The sequence below is a fragment of the Urocampus carinirostris genome, chromosome 13, assembly GCF_059441175.1.
Source record: "Urocampus carinirostris isolate Australia breed hairy pipefish chromosome 13, RoL_Ucar_1.0, whole genome shotgun sequence".
In the NCBI taxonomy this organism is placed as follows: domain Eukaryota; kingdom Metazoa; phylum Chordata; class Actinopteri; order Syngnathiformes; family Syngnathidae; genus Urocampus; species Urocampus carinirostris.
The window spans coordinates 21,928,060-21,946,539 of NC_142361.1; the positions used below are offsets into that span (position 1 = coordinate 21,928,060).

At 44.3% G+C, this 18,480-nt stretch overlaps 1 protein-coding gene across 1 annotated transcript in view; it reads right to left on the reverse strand.

Moving 5' to 3' along the window:
- The window catches only part of LOC148354086 (uncharacterized), a 173,043-nt gene that overhangs the window by 15,352 nt on the left and 139,211 nt on the right, over window positions 1-18,480 (reverse strand). The window contains exon 3 of the mRNA XM_088352004.1: window positions 9,415-9,686. Coding sequence (XP_088208130.1) covers window positions 9,415-9,686 — 272 coding nt within the window. The remainder of the gene's footprint in view (window positions 1-9,414; window positions 9,687-18,480) is intronic.

An 18,480-nucleotide genomic window follows, 5' to 3' on the forward strand; every position in this document is an offset into this window, starting at 1 on the left:
CTTAATAACTCGCCAGCTGTTAGGGCGATTTTAGTCCGGCGTTCTTGAGCAGTCCTTGTGAGCAGGATTTTTCCTTCTATGCGTTTGCGAATATAATTAACTTATCATCTGTTTTTAGGTGAATCAATCAGTCCCCGATAACTATTTACCAATCTTTTTTTGTCCTGTTGCGGGATCTAGTTACCAGTGTTCGGACCAGTGTTGGGCTCGTAACTAGGAAGGAAAGGTAATTAGTTTTTCAGAACGAGAACAGACAGTAGAACCAAACGCGTAACGTTTCACACAAAGCTTTATTGAGGAATCGGGGAAGTCGGGCGCGTTGGAACAAACGACAGAGATCCGGTGCTCGTTGGGCAGAAGCAGGAAGCCCTCGAGATCGGAGCGTGGTTGGACGACGGAAACAAGTCAGGCATCCGGGACGGGAGATCGGAGCGTGGTCATAGGACGGAAAGAAGTCCGGGAGCCGGGACGGGAGATCGGAGCGTGGTCATAGGACGGAAACAGGTCAGGAAGCTGGGACAGGAGATGGGAGCGTGGTCAGAGGACCTGAGACAATCGGGAAGTCAGCGACGGACGAGCAGGAAACAGGACAGGATGGGAGCCCGAGTCAAAAAGTGCTTGCCTTGCATGTGCGGATGTTCGCTGGCGGACTGACAAGGAGTGAATGAGAGTGATGTGTTTAAATAGGAGGGGAACCAATCAGGAAACGAGTGGGCACAGGTGAGGGCAATGGGCAAATCATGACATAGTTAGAGTTACTAATTACTCCGGTTACCACCCATATTATTGACACCCAAAAGTGGCGCGTCAATCTGAAAGTAACTATTTAGTTGCAAATTACCTCATGTGGGAATATTGGTAGGAACCAATAGGCGGAACTGTGCCTGTTAAAAGCTGCCTGTCTGTTGTGAGATTCCGACAAGCTTGAATGTATGATTAAAGTAGCATTAAAATATACACTTATCTGGTGAGTCTTAGTCATACAGACGATGTATAGAACATTGTTTCAATATATACCTGCATTGAAGCCGACCCCCTGAAGTTGCTTTTAAATAGCTACATAATAAAAGACAGAAAAAAACGGGTACATATTCCTTTAGAAGCAGTAAAGCCGTCATATTTATTTGGCTGACTTTTGGCAATCTTAAGAGCATACAAACTGACATTTAACAGAGACACTCCATATCCATAATCATTTTGGCTTCAAACCACACAAAGATTTACTTCTCCATTCCTAGGTCCTGTCCAAAATGCTTTCTTTTTTCTCCAGGGATGGTATATTGCAAATGTAATTTTACAAATAAAAACACCAAAATGTAGTTTTTAAATCACAAAGATTGCTGTGTCCACTGACTCTGTTAAACGGACATTTTCAAACCTTAATCAAATAAAAACTTATGCCAGGAATATGATAGAAGAGACTCAACTTTTAGCGTTTGCTTCGATGGAAATAGAAATGAATTTCCTGATGAAACTGCTACGCACGGAAAATCTCTATGACAGACTAACTTAAATCTTCATGAAGAAAGAAAGGAGGATGGATTTGGCCACAAAAACAAACAACTTTGGCGAACAAAATGTTGCTATATTCCTAAATACTCATGCAACTTTATGAGGTTGTTATCGATGTATTTTATGTGTCACAGCTGTAGCTGCAGTAAATGTTTTATGGCCATAAAATACTTTTAAGGGTTGGCTCAATTAAGGCTATTCAAGGCCTAGGTGTGAAATGCACGGCCTGTCACTGGGGATTGCACTGATAGCTCATAGAGGGCAATTTGCATTGTCAGAAGAAATGATGGAGTGTTAAATTATCTTGGATCAGGCACTTACTTTGTGTAGATGATAGAGATAGCATAGCCTGGTGATGAATCATATTGAAGGTGAGGAGAAGGGCTTTGTCTCACTGTATTTCGTTTCATGTGTTGTGTTGAGCCTGTTCCCGGGCTGTTGATGTTCACTTCCTATTGTCTTGGTGGAATTTTTAACATTTTAAAATTGGGTTAGAATTATACAAGCAAAGCAAAAAAGGCTGTTTTTGCTTACTACTTTATATTACACAACACTGCAACTACTTTGCCAATTATCTATTTTTTGTATAAAGTAATCAGTTGGTATGATAATTAAATGAGTGAATATGTTTGCATTTATTTATGGTTATTCAATATTTTTTGTCTATTCTTAAAATAACATTCATTATTATTATTATTACTATTATTATTATTATTAATATCATTATTCAAAGTGTTTATTGTCATATGCACAGTAGAGAACCACAATTCCCTGCACAATGAAATTCTTGTCCACACAGTTGCCACCTTAATAAATCTAAGAAACTGTCATGATTACTGATGTGATTCAGCTGTGCCCTCTCATTTGGTGCCAACCGCCGCGGGTTCTGATTGGCTCCCTGTCACTATTTGAACCCAGTCCTGTCTGTCGCCTGTTGTCAGTCTGTCTGCAAACCTCAGTGTATTCTTGGCAAGCCTTTTTCGAACCTGACTCCCACCTGGCCCATTTTTGCTCCCATCTGACTCCGGCTACGACCTGTTTTGATCCTGACCCCGACTACTCTCCCGTTCTGGCCTACGACTTGTTTCCGACCCCGACCAAGCCTTGCTTTCCTAATCCCGGCTACCAACCAGTATTCCCGTCCCTGACACCGGCATCGATCACCATCCGAGTACGAGAGCGCCTTCCCGCGTCCAGCGAACACCGGATCGTGGGCGCAGCCCTTTCTCTTTCCTTCAATGAAACTTTTGGTAAACGCTACGCAATTGAGTCCTGTTTCCATTCTGGTCCTGACAGAAACTATATACATGTACACATAAAAGAATATTTCGAGTCAAGTCAAGTCAAGTCAACTTTAATTATATAGCCCTTAATCACAAAAATGTCTCAAAGGACTGCACAGGATTACAATAACACAATTACCTGATCTTAAACCAACATGCGGGCAAGGAACAACTCAAAACCTCAGCGTGAGGAAAAAGAGAAACCTTGAGAAGGGACCTCACAAGTGGCATCCCCTTTCAGGATGACCAGGGTGAAATAGATTTAGCATTACAGTACACAAAAATAGTAAACACTAGGTTCGAATATCAAAAGATAAAAGATTAACTCAAGATAAGTTAAGGTAATAAGATAAAAATAGGATAAAACACAGTTGAAAGTGACTGTAGTGCAAAAATTGTCCAAGTATGGTTCAGTTTAAAGTGTCTGTAGTGTGCTGAACATGTCTGTGGTGCATTGTGTATCAGCAACCGTTTAGGAGTCTGATAGCAGAGGGGTAAAAATATTTCTTTTTAACGGGTTGTCCTGCATTTCACACTCCTGTACCTCCGTCCTGAGGGTAGGAGTGTAAACAGTCCGTGTTGTGGGTGGGTGGGGTCCTTAATGATGGAAGCAGCCCTCCTGTTGACTCTGCGGTGGTTGGTATATGCTCTGCAGAGAGGGCAGTCGGAGTCCTGGTGATCCTCTGAGTGTTATTTACCACTCTCTGCAGGCGTTTGCCGTCCATGGCTGTGATACTGCCGTACCAAACAGATGCAGCTGGTCAGGATGCTCTCCATGAAGTTGCTGAGGATCTTGCTTGACATTCCAAACTTCGTCAGCCTCCTCAGGAAGTACAGTCGCTGTTGAGCTTTCCTGATCAGCTCTATAGTGTTGAGGGTCCATGTGAGGTCACGTCGTTGAAAAAAAATCAACACTGTCCATTCTATATGAGAATAAATTACTGAGAATTATGGACACATTTTCGGGTCTAAGCTAGCATGTGTCGTGATTACCTAACCGGAGTCACCTGAGGTAATCAGCTGGTGTGCTGGAACGCGATCTCTTGATTGGTGGAAGTCTACTACATAAGCTGTCAGCGTCCAGAGATGGACGTTCGAGTGTCTTCCTCATTTCCTGAGTGAACCTCCAACATTCAAGGTACCACAAGCCCATGTATATTCCAAGTCTGATTCTCGTTGCCTGACCCTTGTCTGTTAAAAGTTTTCGATCTACTCTTCCGTCCCGGCCACCGACTTACCTGCTACGTTTCGCCACGCGTTTTCACCACGGAGTTGCCATATCGTCCCAAGAGGCTTTCCACTGCCAAGGCTCGACGTCCCAAGCCTGCTCCACCGAATCTTGTCACAATAAATCCTTTAACTGACGCTATTGGATCCGAGTCCTTGTTCTGTTCCATGACAGAACACTCGAACCAAAGCATGGATCCAGCGACAGTTCGTCCCACCTCTGAGAGATGCGGAAATGCCGAACAGGAATCCGCGCTACAGCGCCTACAACACACCGAAGGCGCAATACAACAAATCGTCCACGACGTATCCACACTAGTCCGGCAAGTACAACGTCACCAAGATTTTTTTTGAACAGTGCGAAGCTTCCCCGGCAACACGAGCACGAGATCCAGTTCCGCCCTTTTCTGATCAGGTCGGCAGTGTTGAACCACGAGTAGGTTCGCCAGAGAGATTCAGTGGAGAGCCCGCCCAGATCCGCCCCTTTCTTATAAATTGCCGACTAATTTTTGATCTACAACCGCGAGCCTTTGTGAACGAAAAGGCGAAGGTGGCTTTTGTGATAAATCATCTGACTGGCAGAGCCCGCCTTTGGGGAACGGCAGAATACGAACGAGGGGCGACAGCATGCACCTCTTTTAATTTGCTTAGCCAGGAAATGATTAAAGTTTTTGATTCTGGAGCCTCATCAGTCGATGCTGCTCGTTCAATCTTGAACATTCGCCAGGGGAGACGCTCCATTGCCGACTATGCCATTGACTTTCGCACACTAGCAGCCCAGAGTCACTGGAACGAAGAGGCGCTGGTCGACGCCTACCTCCATAGCTTGTCCGGTTATATCAAAGACGAATTGGTTTCCCACGCTCCTCCGGTAACTCTTGACAATGCTATCGAACTGACCGCCCGGATCGACCGTAGGGTTCAGGCAAGACGCAGAGAGAGAGAAGATCCCAGACAACCCATCACCCGGCAAAGTCAAGACATTAGTAAGATACCGAACCCCCCAACCAATTCTACCGCACCTCATGAGATGATGGAGGTGGACCGCACCTTTCTCTCCGTCGAAGAACGCCAGCGAAGGCGTACCGAACGGCTATGTTATTACTGCGGCGGCCAGGGACATAGGGTGGTCAATTGCCCGTTAAAAGCAAACGCTCGTCGGATATAGGGGACATCCGATTGAGCTCAGCTTTATTATCGTCCCCCAAGACTGATAGACCTGTTCTCCGGGCAAATCTCATTATTTCCGGTACATCTCAACCCTTCCATGCCCTCATCGATTCTGGCGCCGAAACAAATATCCTGGATTTGTCACTCGCACACAAGATGGGGATACCTGTTGAAACCCTTCCTAACCCGGTATCAGCTCGGGCTTTGGATGGCCACCTATTAGGCACCGTATCTCAAATAACGGAACCCATTGAACTACAGTTGTCTGGAAATCACAGAGAGAAGATCCGATTTCACTTACTTCACTCCCCTAACCAACCCCTTGTCCTGGGTCATCCTTGGTTGGTGCAACACAACCCCCATTTCGACTGGCGCACTGGGTCGATACTTGAATGGGGCATGGACTGTCACCAAACCTGTCTGCAAGCCGCTCCTTACCCAAATCATCCTGTTTCCACGAGGGCTCCACCCAATCTGTCCAAGGTCCCAGCCTGTTACCACCACCTACGGGAGGTCTTCAGTAAAGCTAAGGCCTCTTCCTTGCCCCCTCATAGACCTTATGACTGCGCAATTGATCTCCTGCCGGGGTCTGCTCCTCCTCGGGGCCGCCTCTACTCCTTGTCCATTCCCGAGAGGAAGGCCATGGAGGAGTACATTTCCGATGCCTTGGCGGCTGGTATCATTCGACCCTCCTCTTCTCCTGCTGGGGCGGGGTTCTTCTTTGTGGGAAAAAAGGACGGGTCACTCCGGCCCTGTATAGATTATCGGGGTCTTAATGAAATCACGGTTAAAAATCGCTATCCCTTGCCTCTGCTTGCCTCTGCATTTGAGCTTCTACAGGGGGCCACGGTCTTCACTAAACTTGATCTGCGCAACGCCTACCACTTAGTCCGAATCCGGGAGGGTGATGAATGGAAGACGGCATTCAACACACCCAACGGTCACTACGAGTATCTGGTAATGCCGTTCGGATTAACCAATGCTCCAGCTGTTTTCCAATCTTTGGTAAATGACATTTTACGAGATGTGCTTAATCGTTTTGTTTTTGTGTATCTGGACGATATCTTGATTTTCTCAAAGTCCCTCGATGAACACCGAAAACATGTCCAGCTGGTTCTCCGTCGTCTCCTAGAGAACTCTTTATTTGTTAAGGCAGAGAAGTGCGAGTTTCACGCCAAGACAGTCTCGTTCCTGGGCTACATCGTGGCGGAGGGGACCCTTCAGATGGATCCTGCCAAGGTATCAGCAGTCACCTCTTGGCCTGTCCCTGAGTCTCGGAAAAAACTCCAACAATTCCTTGGTTTTGCCAATTTCTACCGGAGGTTCATCAGGAACTACAGTTCGGTGGCAGCTCCCCTCACGCTTCTTACCAGTCCTAGAGAGCCATTTCGGTGGTCTTCCGAGGCTAATGCAGCTTTCAACCGTCTAAAAACCCATTTCTCTATGGCCCCCATACTCCAGGTACCGGACCCTGCACGCCAACTGGTAGTGGAGGTGGACGCCTCAGATGTGGGAGTGGGTGCTGTCCTGTCCCAGCGGTCGGACAAGGACCAGAAAATGCACCCGTGCGCCTTCTTTTCCCGGCGGTTGTCCCCGGCCGAACGCAACTACGACGTGGGGGATCGTGAGTTGTTGGCCGTCAAGCTAGCCCTGGAGGAATGGCGGCATTGGTTGGAGGGGGTAACGGTGCCGTTCATAGTTTGGACTGACCACAAGAACTTAGAATATATTAGATCGGCCAAGCGGCTCAATCCTCGCCAGTCACGTTGGGCCCTGTTTTTCACCCGCTTTAACTTCACTCTGTCCTACAGACCCGGATCTCGGAATGTGAAACCCGACGCGCTGTCCCGACAATTCCAGAGTTCCAATGACACACCTCAGGGTCCCGCAACGGTCCTTCCAGCTTCCTGTATGGTGGCAGCAGTCTCCTGGGATATCGAGTCCCGAGTCAGAGAGGCGATACCCGATCAGGCGGGTCCCAGCTCCTGTCCCGAGGGTCGACTATTCGTCTCCGAACCCTTACGGTCCGAGGTCCTCCAATGGGGGCACAATTCTCACTTTTCTTGCCATCCGGGGTCGGCTCGGACTCACAGTTTCTTGTCCCGACGCTTCTGGTGGCCTACCATGGCCAAGGACGTTAGGGAATACGTCTCCACCTGTCAAGTGTGCGCCCAGAACAAAACATCCCACCAACGTCCGGCCGGTCTGTTACATCCACTTCCGGTTCCCCGCCGCCCATGGTCCCACATCTCCTTGGACTTTGTGACGGGGTTGCCAGTATCCGAGGGGATGACGACTGTACTAACTATCGTGGACCGGTTCAGTAAGATGGTCCATTTCGTGGCACTACCGAAGCTCCCCTCCGCCAAGGAAACTGCATTGATAGTCCAGCAGCATGTGTTCCGCCTCCATGGCATCCCTCTGGACATTGTTTCTGACCGTGGTCCCCAGTTCTCATCCGCGTTTTGGAAGGAGTTCTGTCGTCTGTTGGGTGCCTCTGTCAGCCTCTCATCAGGGTTCCACCCTCAATCCAATGGTCAGTCTGAACGAGTGAACCAAGATTTGGAAACGGCACTTCGCTGCATGGTCTCTAGTGAACCGTTGTCCTGGGCTCGGCAATTGGCATGGGTGGAATATGCTCACAATTCCTTGGTTAGCTCATCCACTGGAATGTCCCCCTTCCAGTGTGTGTATGGGTACCAACCCCCTATGTTCCCTAGTCAAGAAGAGGAAGTAAACTGCCCGTCAGCTACGGCGAATGCACGTCGCTGTCGGCGAACTTGGGCTCGTGCTCGGGCCACACTCCTTCGGGCTAGCAAGACTCATGCCGTTGGGGCTAACCGACGGAGGAGTCCTGCTCCGAAGTACCAGGTGGGCCAGAAGGTGTGGCTCGCATCAGCTGATCTTCCACTGAAGGTTGAGTCGAGGAAACTGGCTCCTCGGTATCTTGGCCCGTTTCCTATAGTAAAAATTATCAACTCCTCAGCAGTCCGTCTCCGTCTACCAAGATCTATGAGAGTGCACCCCACGTTTCATGTTTCCCGAATCAAGCCCGTCAGCCAGAGTCCGTTGGCACCCATTCCACCTCCTCCCCCAGCTCCACGCTCCTTGGACGGGGAGCCTATCTATACAGTGCGCCGCCTGCTCCGCTCCCGACGCAGGGGTCGGGGCTTCCAGTACTTGGTCGATTGGGAGGGATATGGTCCGGAGGAGAGATCATGGATTCCCAGCAGGCAGATCCTGGACCGATCTCTTGTGGCAGAATTCCATCAACTGCATCCTGACCAACCAGCACCACGCCGTGGTCGTCGTCGGAGGTCCGACGCTGCTGCTCTTCCACCGGCAGACCCACCCGCTACCACCCCTTCAGATGCGGACGAAGGGGCCTCTATCCACTCGGAAGAATTCTGAGGGTTCATCGGACGACCTCTGGGCCCTCGATTTTTGGATTATTGGTGATGTATTTTGGGTTTTGGGGAATTATTTGTAACTGGCCTGTGATTTTTTTTTCCCTTGGATTACCGGTGTTGCCATGTGACGTGTTTGGATTTATTTTTATTTTTCCCTGGGGGACTTCTGGAGCCGTCCCTTGAGGGGGGGGTTCTGTCGTGATTACCTAACCGGAGTCACCTGAGGTAATCAGCTGGTGTGCTGGAACGCGATCTCTTGATTGGTGGAAGTCTACTACATAAGCTGTCAGCGTCCAGAGATGGACGTTCGAGTGTCTTCCTCATTTCCTGAGTGAACCTCCAACATTCAAGGTACCACAAGCCCATGTATATTCCAAGTCTGATTCTCGTTGCCTGACCCTTGTCTGTTAAAAGTTTTCGATCTACTCTTCCGTCCCGGCCACCGACTTACCTGCTACGTTTCGCCACGCGTTTTCACCACGGAGTTGCCATATCGTCCCAAGAGGCTTTCCACTGCCAAGGCTCGACGTCCCAAGCCTGCTCCACCGAATCTTGTCACAATAAATCCTTTAACTGACGCTATTGGATCCGAGTCCTTGTTCTGTTCCATGACAGCATGTATAACAGGAATGAACAAATGTTGTAAAATTAAAATTATGACTTATTGATAGTTATAGGAACGGAGATGGGACCCAATAGTGCTCGTTTTCTCAGTTTTTATTGATAAAAGAGGGAGAAAAAGGCTTGCTTCCACAATCCGCGGATCGACGAACACGGATAGCAGGTGGCGGGAACGCGGAAGTGGCACTTACGTGTCTGGCGAGGAGGATCGGAGACAGGCGGGAATAGCAAGTCGTTGGCCGGGGCTGGAGATCAAAGGCGATGTCATGTTCGTAAGCGGGGTCGTAGGCAGGAGGCAGGCAGGTAACGAGGCAAAACAGGTCAGGTAACAGGAAGCAGGCAAAACGGGCGTAAGTCAGGTCCGGAAACGGGTCGGTAACAAAAACCAGGCAGGGAAAAGACTTAGCAAAAACGTAGTTGGACGAGAAGGGTAACTGAGCTGAAAGCAACAGTTCACAATGATCTGACAGCCACCAAGAGGAAGAGGGGGTTTAAAAAGGCAGTGTCCACCAATCAGCTGTCCGGGCTGTTTGCGCCAATTAAGCTGCCGCAGCTGAGCTCAATCAGCAATCATAACAGTCAGCTCCTAACATAGGCACATTAGTTCCACCTTGAAACAATAGAGAGGTTGTGTATGAGTTAGCACCTCCAAGTGGCCCAAAAAGAATTTATTGTAACAATAAAAAAATATTGATTAGAATAATTAGCAAAAATACATAAATGGTTATATAATCGTGCATTTTTAAAAATCCTGGCTAAAGTACAACCGTGTACATTTTTACGAAAATCAGTTCATCTGTTTCAGAACCTATAAGTCACATTTAAAAACACGCAATGTTACAGCTCTAGTCTGGGACCACTGTGTGAACAACCTTTGAAAATTATTAGATAAACATTCCAGAAACAGGAAAATGATCGCTTGTTTGATTTTGCTTCGAGCCAAGAAAAAGACTTTGCTGAAAATGAACAATTGTGGCAAGATCAGTGGTCTGTAACCTTTCTTAAGCGCCGAGCTACTTTTTGTTGCTAATTATTGCAAAGGGCACCCAGTTTGATATGAATTTCTAAAATAGCATCTTCGCTAGATGTCTTTATAAATAGCTAAAAACTTAGCTTGATAGTTAGCTAGGAGGTTAAACAGGTGAGAAACTAAAATTGAGCTAGATAAATCACAAATAGATTCTCATTCTACTCTCATATTAATTGCTTAAAAATAATTATCAATACTTGAATAGAATGTTGTCTTTGAAGCTCAAGGCGTCGGATAGAAAGCTAAAAACAAAGCTAGATGGTGAGAAGGCCTGAATTTAGATAGCATGCAGAAATGTAATAAGCTAGCTGTGATAGCTTGCTAAATAGCTAAAAAAGCTAAGAAAATAGCTTTCTACAAAGCTAAAAAGGTAACCAGATAGCTAGCTAAAAAAGAATCTGCAAGTTTGCTCATTTGCTTTAAAAACACTCATAAATTGATCTGGAATTCATTCATTTGAGTTTCTAAAATGACTACTTATCATGATATTACTATATTGTTACTATATTATTAATTGGTTATTTATTACAAATAGGGTAAATATATTCACTCAACCAATATAAGAAATCATTTTACTTGAAAAATCACATAGACCCAGCACTGGTGAGCTGTTTTCATAAGAGGTCCGCGGGCACCCTAGCTGTATTATACACATTTTTCTAATGGGTGGTAGATATTTCCAATAAAGGCCATTTGGAGACAACAGGTTTACAGCTCTAACAACTCTGCAAATGTGTATTTTACTTTGGCCAATTTTTTAGACATTTATTTGGACAAGAGTTGTGAATGTTTGACTTTTCGTTCCAGGGAACACCCAATGATAGTGCACACTTGTGTTTAATAATGGTACGTAAAAATGAATTAACGAGTGACGTTTAGCATGTTTTTTTTCGGGTCTGATTTGAATACATGGTGAATATGTGCATACTGTTCTTTTCAGATTTCATTGGCTAACCAATGTGTCAATCATCATTTGATTTGGTCACTACCGCACGGGTGTCAAACAGGCGGCCCGCGGGCCAAATCAGGCCCGCTAAGGGATTGAATCCGGCCCGCGAGACAACACTCAGAGAAGCGCAAGAGAAAAACAAGCTGCAGGATGTCAACTTGATGTTGCCAAAGCCAGGTGCCTCTCACAAAGACACTGTACTTTTATTTCTCTCTCTCTCTCTCTCTCTCTCTCGCTCTCGCTCTCTCTCTCTCTCTCTCTCTCTCTCTCTCTCTCTCTCTCTCTCTCTCTCTCTCTCTCTCTCTCTCTCTCTCTCTCTTTCTTTTCCACCCCTTTTCTCCCACTCTGTCTCTGTCTCTCACTCTCTGTGTCTCTCTTTTTCTCTTCCTTTTTGCTCTTTGTCTCTTTCTCTCAACATTTAGAGAAGCACAAGAGAAAAACAAGCTGCAGGTTGAAATATGTCAACTTGATGTGGCCAAAGCCGGGTGCCTCTCACAAAGACTGTACTTGTTTATTTCTCTCTCTCTTTCTCTCTCTTCCACACCTTTTCTCCCTCTCTGTCTCTGTCTCTCACTCTCTGCGTCTCTCTTTTTCTCTTCCTTTGTTGCTCTTTGTCTCTTTCTCTCTCTGTGTCTTTTAACCTCTTTTGCTCTAACTTCCTTTTTTCCTTTTCTCTCTTTCTCTTTCTCTCTTCATACCCTTTCCACTTTCTTTTCTCTTTTCTCTCCTTCTCTCTTTATATTTCTTTTTTGATTTCTTTCTTCCTCTCCCTTTCTTTTCCCCCTCTCTCACGACTTTTTATCCTTTGTTTCTCACACTCTCTCCCTCTCTCTCTTTTTCTTTCTTTGTCCCGCCCTCTCTCCTTTTCCCTCCCTCTTTCTCTTATTTCTTTATCTCTCTTTTTCTTTGTTTTTAATCTACTAGTCCGGCCCCCGACAGAATGTTTGTTCTTTCGTGTGGCCCCCGAGTTAAAAAGAGTTTGATACCCCTGCACTACCGGCTCAAGATGTTCAAATCCAAAGTAGGTCATGAAGTTGTTTCCAATCCAAGCCCTCATAGGTTGTCAGAGGCTGTGAAAAAAGCTTGTAATTGGCCAAGAGTCGTGTCAATTACAAGGTCAGGGCCTGATGGCCATGTTAGAAATTATCTGACGAGTGTGTTTTTTTTTTAAGGGAAGATTTGGAGCGAAACAGACTGATTACAACAAGGATCGTCAAACAATGCAGGAATGCTTCTAGGCGGATCTTTTCAGAATTATTGAGGGTTTTGGAGTTAGTATTTTACACGGTTACATTCACTGGATGGTGTTGGATGTAATGAGTCCATTTTTGGAGGGAATTCTCTGATCAATTGGCGGAGCTATTCCGGCTTTATAGTTTTCAGGTTTCTTGTTTCAGACTGATTATGATGTTTCTGTGATGAGTACATTTTGAAATCGTCTTTATATCTTGAACCCCAGTGCATTGAAAAATGAAATCCTAAAATGAATCTATAAATAAAATACAAATACCCAGTTTTTCTGTAAATAGGCTAGATATATATATTTTCACAGTCTTGTACACTTGTTTAGAGTGGTGAGAATCTTGGGGAAGGAACTGTCGCCACTATTTTGACTGTTATATGATACAAACTTAGGCATGAATAAATAGTTGGTTCACTTTGGTCAATTCAGAAAAATAACACACTAAGTTTGTATCTTTCTTGAAAAGTGGAAGCAGAAGTTCCAGCAAATGGCCGCTGATTACATCCTCCTGAATAAAAATGAGAAGTGATGCAGCCCAATGGCTTTAAGTAGATAACAATGACCCGGCCTGTGTTCATTTTAAAATTGAACAAGATAAACATTGGTTGTATTCAAAAAACATATTGAAACACGGCAAATTGCAAAACACTACACTGAATGTCCACAATCGCAAACTGCCTGTTAATCATTTTTGACAAACAGCCCATTTGTATGTAATCAGTGTTGTGTTGTAATAGCATAATCCTATTTCTTGCTAGGATTTGTCTATTTGGAAGCAATTAGAATGACAAACTGAATTGCAGCAAGCCAGATATAACCCCCGGAACATTAAAACACTATTGCAATTGTTGTATTCAAGTTGAAACAAACAAACAAACTGGGAGCTTATGGGAGTTGCACTCAATCACTCAATCTGTTTGCTGGAACAAAACTTTGCATATGTTTCTCGTGGGAATTAACACCCAAAGATGACATATTGTCATCTTTTATATTTTTCCAAATAACCATTTACCGTAATCCCTCGCTTTATCGTGGTTTACTTTTCACGGTATTGCACCTTCTTGGATTTTCATCGTGCATTATATTCTGTATTCTGAAACTATTTTTACACCAAAATTTTGTTTCACAATAACATCCACATGATGGCTACAACATATAATCTAATGTAGATGCTTTTGGAATATTATTTAATGTAACGATTTGTCAATTGCCATCACCTGCGCTCACTCTTTCAGCCCCAGCTACCACTCGTTCCTTAATTAGCCCTCCTCCTATTTAAGCATGTCATTATTGTTCACTCCTTGTCAGTCCGTCAGCAAACTTCAGCACATGCAAGGCAAGCACTTTTGACTCTGTCTGCCGTTTTGATCCTGACCTGTTCCTGTATCCTGCCTGTTTCCATCCCCTGTTTCCTGTATTGATCCCCTGTCCCTGGCTTCCCGATTGTCCCCGGTTAGCTGACTTGCTTCCGATCCACGACCACGCTTCGTTCTCCTGTCCCGGCTACCTGACATGCCAAGGATCCCCCACCACGCCCCGTTCTCCTGTCGCGGCTACCCGACTTGACACGGATCCCCAACAACGCTCTGCTCTCCTGCCCCGGCTACCTGACCTGCTTCCGATCCACAACCACACTTCGTTCTCCTGTCCAGGCTACCCGACTTGCCATCTGTCACCGGTCGCGAGGGCTTCTTGCTCCTCCTGTCCAGCGAGCGCCAGATTGCTTTCTTTTTCCTCTCGCCCTGACTTCACCGATCCCTTAATAAAGCATTGTGTGAAACGTTACGTATTTGGATCCATTGCTTGTTCCGGTCAAGACATTTAATTAACTTTCAATAAGACCTTAGAGCAAAAAATGTCAACAATAGAATTATAATGTATGGTTACACTAAAACCATAAGTGCATGACTCATTTTTTTGAGCCCATTTGAGATTTTTGCCTAAATCAGGTTCCCATAGACAGCGGCTTTAACTGCAAAACTGCTAAAATTGGTCAACTGTATTTCTGATAACCAATAAAAAATGCAATATATAAGGCAGATTCCATCCATCCATTATCCGTACCGCTTATCCTCAGTAGGGTCGCGGGGGTGCTGGAGCCCATCCCAGCTATTTTTGGGCAGTGGGCAGAGGACATCCAGAACCGGTTGGCAGCCAGTCGTAGGGCACAATGAGACCAACAACTACCTCGCTCTTTCACACCTAGGGACAATTTGGACCGCCAATTAATCCAAGCATTTTTTTAGAATGTGGGAGGAAATTGGAAGAAACCCACGCAAGCACAGGGAGAACATGCAAACTCTGCACAGGAAGGCTGTAAGCTGGTTTTGATTCCATGCCCTCAGAACTGTCCCGCGGACGGGCTAACCACTCACCCGCCGTGTCGCCAATAGCAAGATTTATTTTTAAAATGATAATTTGACAGTAAAAAAGTTATTTGTAAAAAAAACATATATGGTACAATAATTCTAATTCTTGTTTAGAATGTTCTTTTTGTGCCACATTTCTGTTTTCCAATAGCATAAAGATAACTAAATATAATTGGAAATGAATTACATCAATCAATAGTGCAATAAAGTAGAAATTTTATTTTTTTAATTATATTATGACAGTACAAAGGTTTTATGTATCTTTTTCTTTTAAAGTAAGGAAATGACTGTCTCAAATACAGTCCAAATGCCAACACAAACCCCAAAAACGTTAACAAAGGAAGAGTTTATTCGAGCACTTCTGAGAATTTTACATACTTGCACGCACATCAAAAGGAGCTGCAATGATGATTTCTGACAGAGGATTGCATCAGCAAGTACAATATTTTGGTGTTACATACACCACATTTAATGTGCATGTCAAAAACCAAATAAATCTAAATAAGATAAAGACTTCAAGCAAGATCAAGCAATCAAAATGAATACTTACATAATCTGAATATTGACACAAAAATATGCAAAGTCCATTAGCAGACAAAGCACCATTAATATTTCATAAAAGACGTAACTATAGAGTTTGATTTTCAACAAAAATATGAAATCCACAAGTGTTGCAATGCAAATTGTGTTATGGAAATGTGAACAAAACAGGCCTATTGGAAATTACAGAACACAATCAAACACAGGTTTCTACCTCGCGGGTTTTGACTATAAAAATGAGGGATTACTGTCATAAAAATAGCCTTATTTAGAGAGCAAAATAGGTCAACAGGAATTCTTTGCATCCATCAGCACTCATCTTAACGTCATTGTTGTTCTTATCACTCACCTAGCTCATAAATAAGACCCCTTGGCTCTGGTCCCACCCAGCGTGCTGCTCCCTGGTCGACAAGTTCATTTCAGTCACAGCGGGAGGATGAAGTGTGTGATTTTGTCGGATTGTGTGATTGTGTGTAGATTGTGTGATTGTGTGTGTTGTGTGAGCGTGTGTGCTCCTGGAAGTACAGTAATGGACTGACTTGTCACATCCTGCAGGTCCGGCTTTCAGCTTCGGTGCAGAGAAGTGCACAGTGGGAGGTCATTTCATGATTAGTCTCCCACATCTTTAACTAATGCAGCAATTTTCAGTCAAGAACCTCCACTGTTATTGGACTGATGTATCCAAGGTTGGAAGCAAGATGGATTTTTATGAGGTTTATTTTCTGTTCTTCATATGATTTGTTGAAAATAATTAGTATGATTTTGGGTTAAATTATAAGTATAAAGACGTTGTGCTTTGGTATTTTTTAGTTTTAAGGGATAACTACTGTAACATTTTGGAGCTCTTGGCTAATTTAAAGTACCAGTTCGTGAAAGGGCCACTGATTCATATTTGACCTCAATATGTCGCTGTATTGCATCCAGCAACTGAAATCAAGTGTATGAACTGCAATAAAGAATACAAACTATGAATGGTATGGTTTGCCTGAGAGGATCCAAACTCAGATACAGAAATCAACTGTAGAGCTTTTTTAGGGTAAAGGGTCGAACAAAAAGCGCTCCAAATAGGAAAGATCGAAATAAACTGGCAATATTCTACTGGCTGGTAGAATAAAGGAAGTATTTTGAGGGTATAGTATGGGCATCAAAGAGTTGGGAATCAGGCACCGCCAGGAAGGAAGGGCATTTATAAATAGAGTAACAATCCAACATAGGAATATGTCAGTGCAGTTGTGTTACACAAAGTTGTACCTTGTTGGCAGGTGTGAGGATTCTCTAGTCTGTTAGCACCCTCTGGGGGAAGGGTTACATGCTGGATCATTAAAACGGAAAAAAAAATCACCACACTGCACTGTTTATTCTCATTTTCAGCCTTTCGCAAGGTTTTTGTTTTTTGGGATACCTGTAGCATCAAGATGGCAGACAATCATGTTCTTGACCTACGAATATTCAAACACATGGACATTTACATGATATGGATGGAATATTTGCTAAATCATGCTAAATAATATACTTTTGATAAAAACACAGACAACATAGTGTTTTGCTTTTCTCGCTTTTTGTTTAAATTTAGGAAAGTTACGACTTTGTGTCAAGTCTTTGAACACATCACAAGGCCACCCCTGACACAACAGGTAACTACCTCTGGGTGAGATCTATCCATCCATCCGTTATCTGCACCGCTTATCCTCAGTAGGGTTGCGGCAGGGCTGGAGCCCATCCTAGCTATCTTTGGGCAGTGGACAGGGGACACCCTGGTTGCCAGCCAGTCGCAGGGAACACAAAAACAGACAACCCACTCGTTAATTCACACCTATGGACAATTTGAACCGGCCAATTAACCTGACATGCATGTTTTTGGAATGTGGGAGGAAACCGGAGTGCCCGGAGGAAACCCATGTAAGCACGGGGAGAAAACGCAAACTCCACACAGGAAGGTTCGATCTATTGACCACAGAACTGTGCTGCACACACGCTAACCACTGCCCTGCCTGGGTGAGATCCGTCTAAATAAAAATAACTTTTATTTAATGAAGAAAAAACATTGCCATTGGGTCAAAGGCCTAAAGCCTGATATAAAAGGGCTTAAAATCAAAATAAGTTACTTTAAAAAGTAAAATTTACAACACTAACGCATTTTTGAAGTAAGTAATTCTTAGACTGAGCGTCCCTTCATCAGATGCCATGTAAAAATATTTCTATTTACATGTATTGCTTTCTGAATTAAGGTGGATGAAAAATTGTAAAAATATAGTGTTTTAGAAGAGAAATGAATTTAGATATACTGGACTGTCTCAGAAAATTAGAATATTGTGATAAAGTTCTTTATTTTCTGTAATGCAATTAAAAAAACAAAAATGTCATACATTCTGGATTCATTACACATCAACTGAACTATTTCAAGCCTTTTATTATTTGAATATTGCTGATTTTGGCTTACAGCTGAAAAAAACTCAAAAATCCTATCTCAAAATATTAGAATACTTCCTCAGACCAAGAAAAAAAATTTTTATAACAGCAAAACGAAATCAAACATTTGAAAATGTCCATTGATGCACTCAGTACTTGGTTGGGAATCCCTTTGCACGGATTACTGCATCAATCCGGCGTGGCATGGAGGCAATCAGCCTGTGGCATTGCTGAGGTGTTATTGATGCCCAGGATGCTTCGATAGCGGCCTTCAGCTCATTTGCATTTGAAGGTCTGGTGTCTTTCATCTTCTTCTTAACTATACCCCACAAATTATCGATGGGGTTCAGGTCAGGGGAATTAGCAGGCCAATCAAGGACAGTGATGCCATGGTCAGTGCACCAGTTACTGGTGGTTTTGGCACTGTGGGCAGGTGCCAGATCATGCTGGAAAATGAAATCCTCATCTCCATAGAGCTTTTCAGCAGATGGAAGCATGTAGTGCTCTAAAATCTCTTGGTACACAGTTGCATTTACTCTGGACTTGATGAAACACAGTGGACCAACACCAGCAGCTGACATGGCTCCCCAAACCATTGCTGACTGTGGGAACTTCACACTGGATTTCAAGCAACTTGGATTTTGCTCCTCTCCAGCCTTTCTCCAGACTCTGGCGCCTTGACTTCCAAATGAAATGCAAAACTTGCTTTTGTCTGAA